Below are 15,650 nucleotides of genomic sequence, written 5' to 3'. Positions count from 1 at the left end.
ACGTACAATCTTTACCTTTTATACAAATCATTAGACATAAGGTTAGTTTTTCATAAATTTATCATGCAAAAGCAAAAAAAGGCATAGATGACAAATACTTTCGGGCATTTTTGTAATCATTACAAATTATTGGAGATATTAATACGTGCAAAAATATGTATGGCAGACAAGATCTATCAGGTGGTAATAATGCGCAGCTTCGAAACCATGGTCATGTTAAATATTCAATCATTATGGGGAAGTGCAAAGTTTCTTTTTCTACCCTCGTCAACGTGAAGTTTCTTGAGAAATTGGATTTGTAAATCTTTTGGGAATTTGGTATCACTTTACACACTATGGTATCTGAAAATAGAAGGAAAATAAGGTGCATCAGTGCACAGTGTCCAATATCCCATTGACAATCAATATGATCTGAATCCATTTTTCCTGTCTCCTTGGGATTTATCCCAACAATATCCTCTCCTCCCCCACAATGCCTAGCACTTCCTCGTTTGTTTCCGTTTCTGTCCACTTCACCTTCCCTACCCTTCTCCGCACCCAGATTTCAAAAGCCTCCAAGCTATGCCTGTCATCTTACCTCCGTGACCATGTTTCTGCGCTGTGTAAAACTATGCCCCATATCAAAGTTTTAATGAACATATTCTTAATATCCTTTACTCAATGTCCCTGCCATCAATTCTCTTCTAGTGGAAACCTTATTTACATGGAGCACACACATATATAGTTGTGCATGTGATTGATTAGTCTTTGTGTGTTTATGTATGCTCATCAAATGATTCATTTTCCATAGCTCAAGATCCCATTCTGGACCATGGGCCCAGGCTCACAGCAGTGGACTTTCAATTTGGAAGAAATAGCTCGCCTTCCATTCTTCTTTGCTGTTCGGGCTAGTCCTTTCTTCTACAAGGTTGAGGACTTCCCAACTCCAACTGAAATCTTCTCTGCATTCGTACCATCTCTACTGAAGGATGAGTTCCCTCCATACAATGGTAATTATTATTTTTAACAATAAATGTTTTGTTAGGTAAGCAATCCAGCAGCCATCAAATAAATATTTTTCAGCCTTGCACCGTGGTTAATTCAGTCGTTCATTTTAAATAGTGCCTACTTATATTTATTTTAGCCCTACTATGAGTATTTCCTGGAAGGAAGTGAATATGGAAAGTACTTTATAATACATGTATGTTCTTGAAACATGTGCCATCGTCTTCTAGTAAGAAATCTCAATGTGACCAATTTGAGATATGCTATTAGTTTCAGTATAAAATGATAAACTAATATAATTGATGAATAAGATTAGGTTGGGATCATCTCCCCAAAATCTAGTAATGAATATGTTCATTTTCATTAACCAAATGTTATTAGATACATGTGTATGTATTGCAAAATTATGTATGCAGCAGTATTGATAAATAACCTTTGAATGGATTTTGTGATGATTTCAAAACCCATATATTCTAATTTATTGATGAAATCTCTTCAATTCCAAATATTTCTCACTCCTTCATTGATTTTCTATTATTAATAGAGAAAATTCTTTTTGTGGCTTCATTCCATCATCAAAAAATTATACTTTACTAATTTTCCTAGCTTTTTATAACAATACAGCTATAACAATATACATTGAATAGATGTAGTAGCCACAAACGTGAAAGTAAACTATACCTATGGTACATGTGTGGTAATTATATTGTTAATTGAATATTTGTTTTTTTTATCCATACAAGGTCATGGATACCTTGTTGGTGGGGAGCACTTCTTCACTTTCGATCACAAACATTACACATTGAGCGGTTGTGCTTGTGACTACGTGTTGGCCCAAGACTTTGAGGATGGAAACTTTAGCATCGTGGGTCATTTTGAGGGTGGTAAACTCCTTTCCATAACTTTGATGGACCCCAAGGGAGTGATTGAACTTTCTACCGACCTGAAAGTAAGTAATATTTATCATTTGCTCACAAGGCCTGGATTCATGTGACCTAAAACTCTCTGTTTTACTCAATTGCTCCGACTTCAAATACATATCAGCAATTATATTTTTTTAGTAAAAGTTCTTCTCTGTGTAACAAGCTCCCTGTGACTCTCATTAATCATTACTGAAGGAAGGAGCAAAAATCAGTTAACCCTTTTTCTATCTTAAAATCGATTATTTATCAGTCTAATCTGTAGCTATGATCAGATTATAAGTTAGCCTAATTGCAGAAACATCATCTTATATAAAGCATAAGGGATTTTATTTGAAACTGAAAACTTCAGTTCACTTAGATCCATATTAAATACATATTCATATATTTATATTAAATATATAAATTATTTTTATTATATATTTATTTGAAATAAATATTTGCTTCTATGATGACAACTTTGCATGCTATTATATACCCATATGCATATTAATCCGCTAAATATTTGTATACTGAATATTATTCATGTTAAAATGTTTGTGGGATATAGTTTATGCTTTTAGGATGGTTAATATAATTTGCAATGGCTCTAATAGAGTTCAAAAAATGTTCTGATGTGAAAGTTGGATCTTGTCCTTGTGAGAGACAAAATATTAATTCATTTGTATATATATTATACTTAAGAATATAATTGTAACAAATCACCTTTGCATTACTTATGACTAAAATTATCAGACCAATTATAGTATCAAGTGGTATTATATTCAATTCTATGCAGTTTGAAAGGATAATTGTGTTAATTTCAGGTTAAATTCAATGGCCAACCATCTGAACTCCCCGTCCGCCATGAGACTATTTCCGCCTGGACAGAGTTTGACACCATCAGCATAAAGACTGAATATGGAGCTCGCGTAACCTGTGACAGGCGCTTCAAGTAATTATGCTAATATATTCAATTACTTTTTATCATGTTAAGGAAATCATAGCCATCATATTTGGAATTCAGTGAGAAAAATAATTAGATGGTTTTGACTTGATTGATAACACTTTCCTTTTATGCAGGATAAAACTGCAATAATCAAGATATATTTAATCTCTCCTACCACACACCCTAGTGGTGGCTTGCCGGGTATTAAGTGAAACAATCTCCTTATTTCTGTGACCATAAAAAAAAAGAATGCGGGCCTTTGATAAACTTACCTCTAAGCATCTCTCAATATGGTTTACTGCATATCTGTATGTGCTTGATGACTTTGAAAAGTTACTGAAGCAGTTATGTCCTGGATATATCTTCTAAAACATTATTTATTTACATAATATCACTCAGCATTCTAATTTTCAAATTTATCTTACCCATGCAAGTATAATTATAGCCTTATTTTCTTACTTATGATTAACTGATTTCTATTATTGCTTTAGGGATGTGTGCTGTGTATCTGTCAATGGATTTTACTTTGGAAAGACAAGGGGACTTCTGGGAAGTCTGAATAATGAACCTCTTGATGATTTCATCTTGCCTAGTGGAAAGGTAAATTTTTCACTGCATTGTTCTTTGAACATACTCTAAGTAACTCTTTTCATATGGCCTCTAATCCTGCTATGATTTCCTTTTTGTTATAGATTGCACAGAGTGTCGACAAACTAGCTAATGCCTGGAAATTAGATTCTCAATGCAGTGATGTTGCCGCCCAGACACATGTACATGAACATGTCAAGCAATGCTCTGACATATTTGCCGGCTACTCCCCAATGAGGTATGTATCTATTCAGGTGACTTTTCTGTTCTTAGAGCTGAAAATATAGTGAAATAAATCATAAACTATCTTTTGATAATTCTTATCAAATAAAACAGTTATGTACAATAATCCCCATGTTATATTGATGTAATGTAACTGGAATGGATATGATGTTCACAAACAGATTGCATTAGATTTAGAAAATTTACAGATACCAATCTAATTCTAATGTTATTCTCTCTGCAGGTTATGCTTCCCAATTGTGAATCCTTCTGCGTTCAGAGAGGCTTGTGATGCAGATATTGCAATGAGAAGTGGTGATGCATGCAAGTTTGCCGCCGCATATGCTGCTGCTTGTCGCCATAGTGGAGTTGATGTTCGAGTGCCTTCCAGCTGTGGTATGCTTAAGTTTTATTTGATGAAAATTTGACTTGGAGGCACTTCAATTTATTTCAAATGGTGAATTCAGTGAGCATTTATAAATTATTTACTGAAAAATTGTGTCAGAGCAATTAGACTCATTTAAATTATTTGCCTTAATTATAATTACTATAATATTTGAGGTAAAATTTCATTTTAAATGTTAAATATTTACAGATTCCTAGAAAATAAAATACTTGTAAAATTGCAACTACTGCTGTGCCTGCAGATCATTAAATGAAGTAATAAATAGTATTTCAACAAATCATTGTTGTCAGTTGTCAGCAACAATTGAAGAAAAATATACAACAATAAATCAGTTGTCAGAAACAATTGAAGGCAAATAGACAACAACAAATAAGTTGTTAGCAACAATCGCTCATATTTTGATTTTTGGTCATCTGTTTTTCAATCCTAAGATTGGTTTACTGCAGCCCTCCATTTTTCCCTATTTAGTGTTAATTCCCTCACCCTCTGATAGGTTCCCTGCTTTACGTCCTTCTTAATTTTCCCTATGTACTTGCCTTTTGGCCTTCCTTGTGGTATCTTCCCTTCAATATTTTCTTCTATTACCTTTCTAACTAATCTTATAATATTTTTAATCTTCTTTACTGTAGAGCTCTCCTAGTGGTCATTTCCTCTTCTGCTCTTCTTAATACTTCCTTGTTCATTACTTTGTCTGTCCAAGCATTCTCCTCCAGCACCATGTTTCAAAGGCTGCTTTTCTTCACTGGTCCACTTTTCCAATGTTCCAAGTCTCGGAACCATAGAGCACCATGCTCCTCGCGGAAGTCTTGACGAATTGCTTCCTTGTTTCCAGCCTTAGGTTCTTTGAACATAGTAATTGCCTCTTCTTCATGAATGCGTTCTTAGCTTGGGATATTCTTTGCTTGATGTCGTTCGAGCTTCTTCCATCCCAAGTTATTCTCCTGCCCAAGTAGATGAAGGATTCTACTTACTCTAGTTTCACTCCTCAAACTATGATAACTACATTCAGCTTCTCTCTTTCACATAAAAGGATTTTTGATACAAAGATAATTTTTTATAGGCAATATATTTGGATTGATATGAAGCTACCAAGTCTTCTCCTTTCAGGAAGTTCAATGGGTTACCTTTTCCATCTATTTATATTTTGACTGCAATTGTGTTTGTAAAAAATAATATAGCAGTATTTTCTAGGGATGTTGATGTACATAAGTTCAGGTTAATAACTTGCAATTCTCATGTACATACTAACTGTTCTCATCCAGGGCCCCATAACATGGGCCTCATTTTATACAAAAAACTGCCGGCTCAATTAAAAACCCCAATGTACCTTACATTCTTCAAGTATAAGCTGAAATACCTTTTGCCCGAAATGATGTCCTATAGTACTGGTATCTTTCTTGTTGCTAATGTGGTTTATTCCCATTTGAGGTGTCCTATGCTAAATGTGCAATTTTTTTATACAATCTGGTCCTTGGACAAATAAGTCATTATTGCTTGTTTCATAATTATTATAATATGTGTATATATCAAAATTATGAATCTATCATTACTCAGCTCAGTGCATGGTCGGTGGAAGTCCTCTGGATCAAGGGCATTCAGTCAGTCTTAAAGCACCACAAGGAAAAGCTGACATCATACTGGTGGTGGAACAAGTCCCTCAGAATGAAGTACTTTTTAAAGAACTCATGGTTCCTCTGGTAACTTCCCTGACTAATGACTTGAAGGCATTCAAAATAACGTGAGTCAAATTGAATTTATTTTAAGGAGTGTTTATTTAAATATGAAATTGATTTTGGGTGAAGTTGGTCATGACCAGTCTTACAGAGGATAACTGTAAAAGTTAACTCTGCTGATATATTTATAAATGAATAAATATAAAAGGTAGTGTTTAATGAAATTAATGTCAGTGTAGTAGAATCAGCATTTATGCCCAAAGCCAATTGAACAATTATAGTTTTACTTACACATAATGTTATTGTCAAAAACTTTGTTCATTTCTCCAAGAAAAATACAGTAGGAATGCACTAACAGATATGTTTCTCTAAATAATGGCCTGAATAAAGCGCCCTTTTGGTGTTGCCATCATCTCAATTATCTATTCCTCTGATGGAACCTAAAGTTATTCTGGTGAAAATTTCTGTTATCTGCCAAATTAACTTGTAACATGACAAGTTAAATGTCTTTTTCCGAACATAATAAATCTGCAATATAAAGGTAACAGAAAAATAAGTTGAGTGAGTCAAAACATTAACTTGTTCAATTTGCATGTTAATTTTTAACCTGTTAATACTCAAGTCTAATCATGACTTATACTTATGTTTTTAATATCAAAGAATGCATTGAATCTAATTATTGAACTAAAATATAGGGCGCATGGAATATGATTTCAATTGTAAGGAGGCTCACAAATTATATTAAAATTATATGTTCAACTTAAATATAATGTCTCACTTGAAATGACCTATAAGTTCATCATTTTATATACAGTTTATCACAATGTAAGCACTCAAAACTTATTTTAGATTACACAAAAATTTTTAATTCTATTTTCCTTGGAGAAATTTCACTTTCTAAATGTGTATAAGTGCCTCTAATTGACGCTAATTGTTTTTTTTGTTGGGTTAAATTCTGAAGTGGCTCATAACTCTTTATTGATTTTCATTGGAGCTTTAAGCTGCTTAATTTATTTGATTATTATGATGGAAGTGCATTCATTGATTAATTGAGACATAATGACCCATCACACAATAATTCATGGATATTGATGATAATAGCCAATATAATTTAAAAACTATCATTATTGAATTGTTAATATATGAAAAGTATATTCATATTTTAAAGAAGTGCTCAAAAAAATCACAAGATCACAATATCATAATGTGTTGAGTAATATATGCAGTCTTGTAAAACAGCTCAGTAATTAGTATCAATAATACCAAAGAACAGTGTAGTTCTCAAGCTGTTCAACATAGCCAAAATAGTCATAATTTTCTTGTTATGCTTAAAGAGCTTTATTTCAGGACTGTTATGTCCTTAGTTATCAAGCCAGAAAAGTTATATTTTTATGTCTTATTGTAGGAAATTGACAAATCAATGGATGATTACAAATGATGTTATTTTTCAGGGATGTGAAGTTTGTTCTGATTGGTTATGGAGGACAAAACCAAGAATGGCCTTCAATTTACACAACCAATGGCCAAATTGGATTTGATGGAAAAGGAGAGAATGTTAACTTTGTTGGACCTAAGGCTGGTGAAGACAAGGTATGATTTTTGATTAAATGTTACTTATGCAAGCATTGGTGTAAATATGTAGTTGCTTGCAGCGAAGAAGTGTGCAATATTTCATTCATTATCTCCTAACAACCGATCAATTAACATACATTTAATAAGCATTTGCATAGATAAAGGATTTAATTTTTTTATACCCTAACAATTCACATTAAGTGTTTATAAGTTTATTTTTCATGCTGTGTAATATATGTGGTGCCTACTTAACCACTTAGTTTTTATACCTGTATAATATATTTCTCATACTGCTTTTCCCATTATGTTTACATTCTATTAAGATGCCATTTGCAACAATTCTATCCTCTGGCATGACAAGATTCATGATATTATAGTGTCCACACAAAGGCAAGCTGGTAGTACTGTGTTTGAGGGAATGAGGGAGAGGAAGTGACAGGGCAAATAGTATTGGCGTACTTAAACAACCACGTACATCATAAAATGAATGGGAACCTTTGAAACAACCTGTGCAAATACCATGATCATTGTCTTCCTAGTAATAATCAGCTTTTCACCATCCCTTGGCATTAGCAGTGATTCTAAGGGAGCTCATTAAGGTTTTTTAAAAAATTGTCTGATGCATATTGGAAAGTATAGGTCTCTAACTACATGCCCAAATTCCTTTTTCTGTGTAATAAGTGAATTGGCTGTGATTTGTTAAACAAACCAAATTCTTGTGAGCTGTTTCGGCATGTGGGACAGAGATTCTTTAAAATTGACCCCTTAGAATCCTTTTTCCACAAAGGAAAATGTTCACATAAGATTCTACCTTGTTTAATCCTAAAGTAGGTGTAATGTAGCAATACACCAGAATAATGAAAGCTAAGTGAAGTTCATATTAGTAACTAAATAACTCTGTTTATATGTTCATTCTTATTGTCTTTGCAAGTCTTTGCCCTCATAGATTTTATGCTTAATGGCTATTTTGGAAAAAACTAAATGGTCACATATTACTCATTGAAACTGAGTTAAAATTTAGTTGTTAGATAAGGCAGTAATAGACAGTAGGCGATTAAGGTACTTGCAAATTGAATTCTAAGGAAATTCATGGAAAAATTTGAGTATTCTGGGAAATGTTGAAAATTAGACTGGGAATACTGCAATCAGAAAAATGTGACAACCCTGGTATTCATGTTGGTGAGTTTGTATGCTACCATATTGCCTGGTGTATATGAAGACACAAAAGGTGAATATATGTTATATGTATGTGATTGCTGAAAGGGATACAGGAATACATTCGACGCCAAATTCATGCACCATATAGTAAGTAGTAGTTTTTAGGGGAGGCGATCGACAGCTAAGGTCATTTGCACCATACGGGATGGACAGGAAAGGATGAAGGGTGGAGAGAAACCTGGCATCGGCATTAGCCTACTCTAATCAAAAGGTGCCAAAGGGTCCGCAGTTTAACGTCCCATCCGACGGACGGCGTACTCACTCAAAGTGCCCTCCACAAAGCACCTTAAGTAGGGATCGAGATACCTCTGAAAAATATTCAACACCACCGGGATTTGAACCCGCGCCCTCAGGGTGGGAAGCCAGTACGTTAGCCCCCGCACCATCTCGATCCCCACTATATAGTAAATAACCGTGTTAAAATGCATTGCTCTGAGTTACAAATTAAGGTAAATGTCATTTACCTGTGAAAATTTCATTTATGTATTTCAGAAGGTGCTTGAAGGTGTTTCTGGAGACGTGCAGAAGTTCATCAACATGGTTGAACGTCTAGAAAAGATAGTGAAGGTGGAATTTGGATTCTTGCCTTATGCTGATGCATTCCACCTTGTGAGAGAGTATCCATTCAGACCAGGTGCAGCCAAGACAGTTATTGCCATGGTCAATTCGCGCTGCCTCTACTCTCCATTGATGTTTTCAGTAAGTTGTTTGCACAATCTTTGTTATAAATGGATTAATATCATGGCCTTTGATTCAGTGAAAATTGTTTATCAACCTTTTTTTTGTGTTGCAGTCCCAAACAGCAAGGCTCTTCTTCCAAAAGAAGCAATATGAGATGGCTGGAGTTTCATTCCATTTACTTTCACCAATGGCATTTACTTCTAAAACAAAGGACAAGAAACAGATCAGGCAGGTTGTTGGTAAGTTCCCAGCAAGAAAGCATTATATATTTTTCAGTAGGAGTTAATTTTGCCAAATTTATAAAGTAACTAAGAAGAAAATATTGACACGTAAGAAATAAATTCATCCAATGGAAAACATTAATGATCATAAGTGATAGTTCTGAACATTTAAAATATCTATTGAAGTACCAACTTTTTCCCCGATTTAAAACAGATTGGTAAATACTTCTTGTGCAATTGTAAAGAGTGGCGGAAATAAGGGATTATGTAAAAAAAACATTGATTACACCATTGAATTGACATATTGCGCTAGTGAACTCATTTTTTGTTCAATATTTGTAGAAATTCATGGCAAGAGATCATGAGATGTAAAGTTTTCAATGCTGCCTTGGTAATTTAAAGCATTTCTTATACATTATTGAATGTGTCATAAGGATGTCGTAATAATTAGACTGAAAATAAACTTACTGCATAAAAATATTCTTACTAAAGATTTTGGTTTTTTCGTTACTAAAAAAAATATGCCGTAACTTAAGTATGATGAATAATTATGATGAATGAGAATTAATAATGGGATTCTAAACCAAGTCAGAGCTTCAATGCTTCCAGAGTATGACATTGGTACAAAAAAGGGAAAAAAAATTATTTTCTATGGTTCATTCATTATTGAAATTTCTTCTGGTTAGATGTTAATTTGTTTGTTTTATCTTGTCCTGGTGGTGCCCAGAAGGGTGTTTGTTGATTTATAAGATGTGGTTATGCAGGGATGGTGTGAAAAAGTATCAAAGAAATTGAAAACAGTATTAATGAGGGTTCGGACTTTGTAATTGATAATGAGCATTTTTTGCCATCTTATGTTGACATTTGTATCACCGTAAAACATGCGTATTTGAATCAGGATCTAAAATTTTTGAATTGATTAATCACCAATTCTTTAGATTTTTCACTCATTGAGGAATTTTAATTTTTTTCATTTGTTTTATTTCACCAAAATATGTTTAAGCATAGGTTTAGCTAATTATCTTTAAATGCTATCTTTATTGTCGCATGAAAATATTCACAGCAACATATATTTCACAGACTTTAGATGACTTTCCATCTTTTCGTATGAAAAAAATGAGCAATATTAAATTTTAGCGATGCACTCATTCAAGTCTGATGCATAAGTAACTGATTTCAATTGTTGAAATATGTATGTAATCAATAATTATCTTGGATATAATTCTATCAATTAAAAATATTTTTACCTTGTTATTTAGGTCTTGACAAGAAAGGTGTGTTCAGTCTAGGAGATGCCAAGAAGAAGGTTATTGATGGAGATAATGAATTCAGGAAGGACATATCATATGATAGCGATTTATGTGTGGATTTTGCTCAAGATGTAAGTATACTACCTTTCTCATTACCTATCACCACCATTGGATTTTCTAGGCCTGGTTTTGTTTCAGTTGACCTTTCCAGGTCAGAAGAAAAAAAAATTGCTAGGCTGTATCGAATAAATTAATAAAAAATATGTAGGTACCTAGTGAGTGAATGAAATTAACCTATTATGACAACTAATATATATCTCCTAGTCCTGGAGTCACTTGCCGTTAGGTCTTATCCTTTTGGAGGTTGCTGTGTGTGATGTTAAGTATTTTGAGTCCATATTACCATCAGTTTATAAACTAGATTTATGGTACATACCTTCATTGGAAAACATGTGTGTGTGTACATTTGTGAGATAATTTAATTTTGTCAATTTCCTCTGCTAATTTAAAAAGCAATAGCTAGTTTGTGCCAGGCATTTCAATTGTCTGGTGTGCGCTATAACTTACACTCAGTTGATTATTCTGCATGTGCATTTTGATATAGTTGAACTTACTTGGACAGTCTGACTCTGTTAAAGAAGATTGCATGCAATATTTTCCATTTGCATAAATAATGAGATAATGAATCTGCTATGTAATGTTCAGATATGTTATGCTCATGTATAATAATAATAATACTTTATTCATTTTGGAAAATGGTACAACCATATTAAATGACGTCAATATAAATATTATTTAACAAATAAACATAAGTTCTTAAATGCGATGAAGAGTGTCACAAAAGAATTCATCCAATGAGTAAAGTGGATGAGCAAGTAACCAGGTACATACCATATTCTTGAAACTCTGTATATCGTCTGATTTCAACTGAGTTGGCAGATACAGTCGTATGTTCATATTTTGATATGTGTTTTAAGTTGATGGCAATCTACAATAAGTAGTATTTAGATTTGATTTATATATTAATATTTGAATGCATGCTGGATGTTATTGTTTTATATGTATTTAAGGAAAAATTCAGCATTTTGAAGGTACTGTGGGTGGCACTTTCATTTCTTCAAACTGAGAACTAAATGTGTGTCACTCGGCTAAATTCTTACATTATTTAAATAGTCCTCATTTTTCTCATTGTATAGCACAATATATGTATACTGAGATACAAAGACTGATTTCCTTTAAGTAAAAGTCTGCTACAGGTTCATCCTGTTGCAATAGCTGCAATTAACATGTTTGGCTACTTTGTAAATCAACAAATGTTGTAAGAATTTAACTCTGAAAATTGAAATTTATCAAGCATTGTAATCGCAAACCCTTTTAAGTGTAATGTTTAATGTTTGATCTTTATTTTTACATTGATTCTATTTGGATAGAAATGAAAAATCACCAAATTTAATGCATCATAATGTAAGAAGATTATTTTGATCCCAAATGATCCCTTTTATTTTGAATAAATCACTACAGACGCATGGTGCTGCCTTCAGTACATCCAACTTTGCAGAACTGCCTAAAGCAGGGTTCAAGAAGCAATTCACACAGGTTGTGTCACAGAGGGTGGTTCAATCCCTTTCCCCGGAACTCACAGAGGACTGCACATGCCGGCTCTTCAATGACTGGCACCCTGTCACTAGGTGCAGGGTAACATCAAGGAAGGAGGTGAGAAATAGCATATTAAAGCATACCAAAAGTCTGGGACATCTGTTGAAGTGGCTTAATATTTTGCATTATATTTCACCATTGTTTTCTATTTCTTTGATAGTTTATATTTGAAGTACTGAATGTTTAAATCCATGCTCTCTCATTTTTCTTAATTGAGGTGTTTGTATACTTACATTAAGTCCCAATCGAAGACATTTTGGGAAAAATGTTTAAGTTGTTTTAACAGTTTTCTCATCATATGATTGAGAAATACCTGGTGTGTAATATTCCAAAGCCAAAATGCTTACCCTCCACCATTTACTCAGTGAGTGGCTGGTTAAGGCATTTTCCATTAAATCTACTTATCGATCTATAATGTAGGTAATACTCTCGGCACCTTTGCAATTTTTATCAAATTCATTTATATTTTTTTATATACATAATAAAAAATATAATAGATAAATAAATAAATATATGTGTATATATATATATATATATATATATATATATATATATATATATATATATATATATATATATATATATATATATATATATATATTAAATTTATTCTTCGGCTTCCATCCAATGTTTTCACCTCTGCTGGTGAATTTGTCAGAATATGAAATAATTTATTTGATAAACCATATCATATTCAATTGTTCCTGGCTTAACTTTGTGGAAATTCATGTTCATTAAATGAAGAATACAATGTATTTTTTCACATGGAATACAATGTATCTTTCCATGTGGAAAGATACATTGTATTCTTAATTTAATAAACCATATCATATTTAGATGTTGTTTTAAATATTTGTTTTGTGGTAGGGTTAACGTTGGCAAGTTTTGGATTTCATTTGTTAATGAAAAAAGGCAACCAGGTGACATTAGAGTCGGGATTGACTCACTGACTTGCTCAAAATATGCAAATATTTTTCAATATTCCCAATTGTAGTAATGGCTGATTTCTGAAAGAAATCAGACCTAACAAAAGGAGTTATATTTTTCTTATGAACTTATTAGCGTTGATAAAACAGGGTCTTGCATTTTCCGTATCATAATACCACAAGTGGCTGTCACAATATGATATCATATGTACTGGTTTTCATAGTCAATCCACAATCATACCGATCAATTGTGAATGTACAATTTAAACAATTTTATTGATTCATAGTCTGAATGATTGAAGATTTTTATTTTATGTGTGCCGTTGGCAGTTACTTCTTGTTGACACAAGTACAAGTGCATGATTTTCAATGTTTATATTATTGGTTTGTGTAACTTTTCTCATAGCTTGAAAAAATGATTTTATTTTTTCTATTCTACTCCAGTCTGCAAGATTAACAACCAAAACAATCAAGGGCTAAGTGTCTTTGCAGTGTGGACAAACATTAGATCAGTTAAATGATTTGGTGTGGTGTGATTCCTGGATGAAGTGTATTGAAAGTGAGACAAACCTGCCAGTATGAAAGAATTCTTGTGCTAGGTTTTATACCATAGAGACAGTGATTTTTTTATCACAGAATTTCATTTAAATTATGTGGTTTGAGGAAGTTGTAACACATTTGAGACTGCTATGTACTCATTAAAACATTAAAGTAAATTAAAATCATTTGATTCATGTTTAAAAAAATGTATGAACATTCACCGAAGTTCATTATTAACCCATGTTTTGAAAATAAAAGATTGTACATATTTCACCAAATGAATGATTTAATGATTTTAACATGATTGTGAGCATGTTACAAATGTATTCCAAGCAAAGAATGTCAATAAAGTGAATACCATCAAAACTTAAAACGTAGTCCTTTTATTTAACCATAATGTAAAGTGTTGGGACATCAGCTCAAAAAATGCATTTTGATGTGCCATAATCCACACCCATACTTTCCATTTGAAATTACTAATTTTGTGATCTTGCTAGGATACACTGGGGCATGAGCCATTTAATTTTTCTGCTCCTTACCAGTGGGAGATATTTGAATCATATGGAATTGTATTGGTATAATGTAAAACTCTAATCATTACACAAGAAAAAAATCTCTTATCAGTAAATCAATGAAGATAAACTAAATCTCAAAAATCCTGTTTGAATAATACCATAATGTCAGTAATCAACCCGAAGGTCGGTTTGATAGGTGATGGTAGAGTTCACCCAGTACTAAACCCGACAGCATACAAAATTCACTCATCAGGGTAGGAGGGCCAGTTGCTTTCCCTGTGCCGGCTATGGTTTCCCAGGAAGATCTGGCTCCAGAAAAATCACACAGGTTCGGTGGAGCTGAGGGTGCCCAGAGGGGCATGCCTGGTAATCGAACCTAGGGCCTCTGGTCAGTAGTCCAATGGACAGTAGACCTCTGGTCATTTCCTCCCTCTTCAAATATGGGAATAAAATTATTTAATTATATACCAGTGATTACAAGAACAGTTGTCTCTGCCGAATTCAGATCAGTGGCTAGCACTTATGGCTAGCATCTATAGGTCTGTATTATGTAGGTGAATATTTCTCACATACTGTTTCTAATCTAGTCATTTGATTTAACTATAGACTTGTGTTCTTTGTGTTTTCTTGGTGATGTCCTTTCATTATATATACTTGATGACAAATAAATATTTTTAGTACGGCCGTATGGTATTTAGCAGTAATACAGACTTCTTTAGTAACATGATTAAAAAATTATTACTTATAGTTCAAATTCATACTTCCATTTCTTTTATAAATAATCTTTAATATTGTATTTTACACAGTGTGCATTGTGGTATCATATCCTGGATTTCACTGTAAAACTTCAGCTTGCTTCTCTGGAACTCTCCTGTTGTTGCTTTAATTACTTGTTCTTCTTAGAACTTATGCTTGACTATTGATGTTAACTCATTTAGGGATGCAGCAAAGAGATGCTGTATTCTTTTCACCCATTCCACAGGTACCACTTCCCTACTCCATCACTGCTGTCTTCCAGGAACAAAATATTTAGACACTTGCATTTTCTGTTCATAATTTTTTTTACAAAGTACAGTTATATCCAAATAATATTACACAGAGAAAGTTGTCATAGGCAGAACCTGAGGGGACCATGATATTTTTCCAGATACGATTTGTGACGTGTCTTATTCATGGGAGGGAAGCCATTGGAATAAGCATACAAACAAAGGTGCCTAACTAATTATAAATAAGTAAAATTTTTGCATAGTCAAATGAACTTGTTGGGAGATTAAGGGTGCTGGTATTAACCATCAAATGTTTTTTTTCTCGGATTCATATACAAGGCTTGAGAAGTTGATTCATGCTTCA

General features: G+C 33.1%; 1 protein-coding gene across 1 annotated transcript in view; it reads left to right on the top strand.

Moving 5' to 3' along the window:
* The window catches only part of LOC139695414 (apolipophorins-like), an 82,212-nt gene extending 68,054 nt beyond the window's left edge, over window positions 1–14,158 (top strand). Inside the window, exons 49-61 of the mRNA XM_071594160.1 lie at window positions 791–989; window positions 1,728–1,933; window positions 2,711–2,838; window positions 3,324–3,432; window positions 3,525–3,658; window positions 3,887–4,038; window positions 5,603–5,786; window positions 7,173–7,311; window positions 9,004–9,210; window positions 9,305–9,431; window positions 10,673–10,794; window positions 12,185–12,376; window positions 13,690–14,158. Coding sequence (XP_071450261.1) covers window positions 791–989; window positions 1,728–1,933; window positions 2,711–2,838; window positions 3,324–3,432; window positions 3,525–3,658; window positions 3,887–4,038; window positions 5,603–5,786; window positions 7,173–7,311; window positions 9,004–9,210; window positions 9,305–9,431; window positions 10,673–10,794; window positions 12,185–12,376; window positions 13,690–13,725 — 1,935 coding nt within the window. The 3' untranslated portion in view covers window positions 13,726–14,158. The remainder of the gene's footprint in view (window positions 1–790; window positions 990–1,727; window positions 1,934–2,710; window positions 2,839–3,323; window positions 3,433–3,524; window positions 3,659–3,886; window positions 4,039–5,602; window positions 5,787–7,172; window positions 7,312–9,003; window positions 9,211–9,304; window positions 9,432–10,672; window positions 10,795–12,184; window positions 12,377–13,689) is intronic.
* The last annotated feature ends 1,492 nt before the right edge of the window (window positions 14,159–15,650 follow it).

The sequence above is a fragment of the Hetaerina americana genome, unplaced genomic scaffold, assembly GCF_022747635.1.
Source record: "Hetaerina americana unplaced genomic scaffold, ioHetAmer1.1.p SCAF_6, whole genome shotgun sequence".
Taxonomy (NCBI): domain Eukaryota; kingdom Metazoa; phylum Arthropoda; class Insecta; order Odonata; family Calopterygidae; genus Hetaerina; species Hetaerina americana.
Note: the sequence above shows the minus strand (reverse complement) of the source record. Positions and strands in the feature narration are given on the sequence as shown.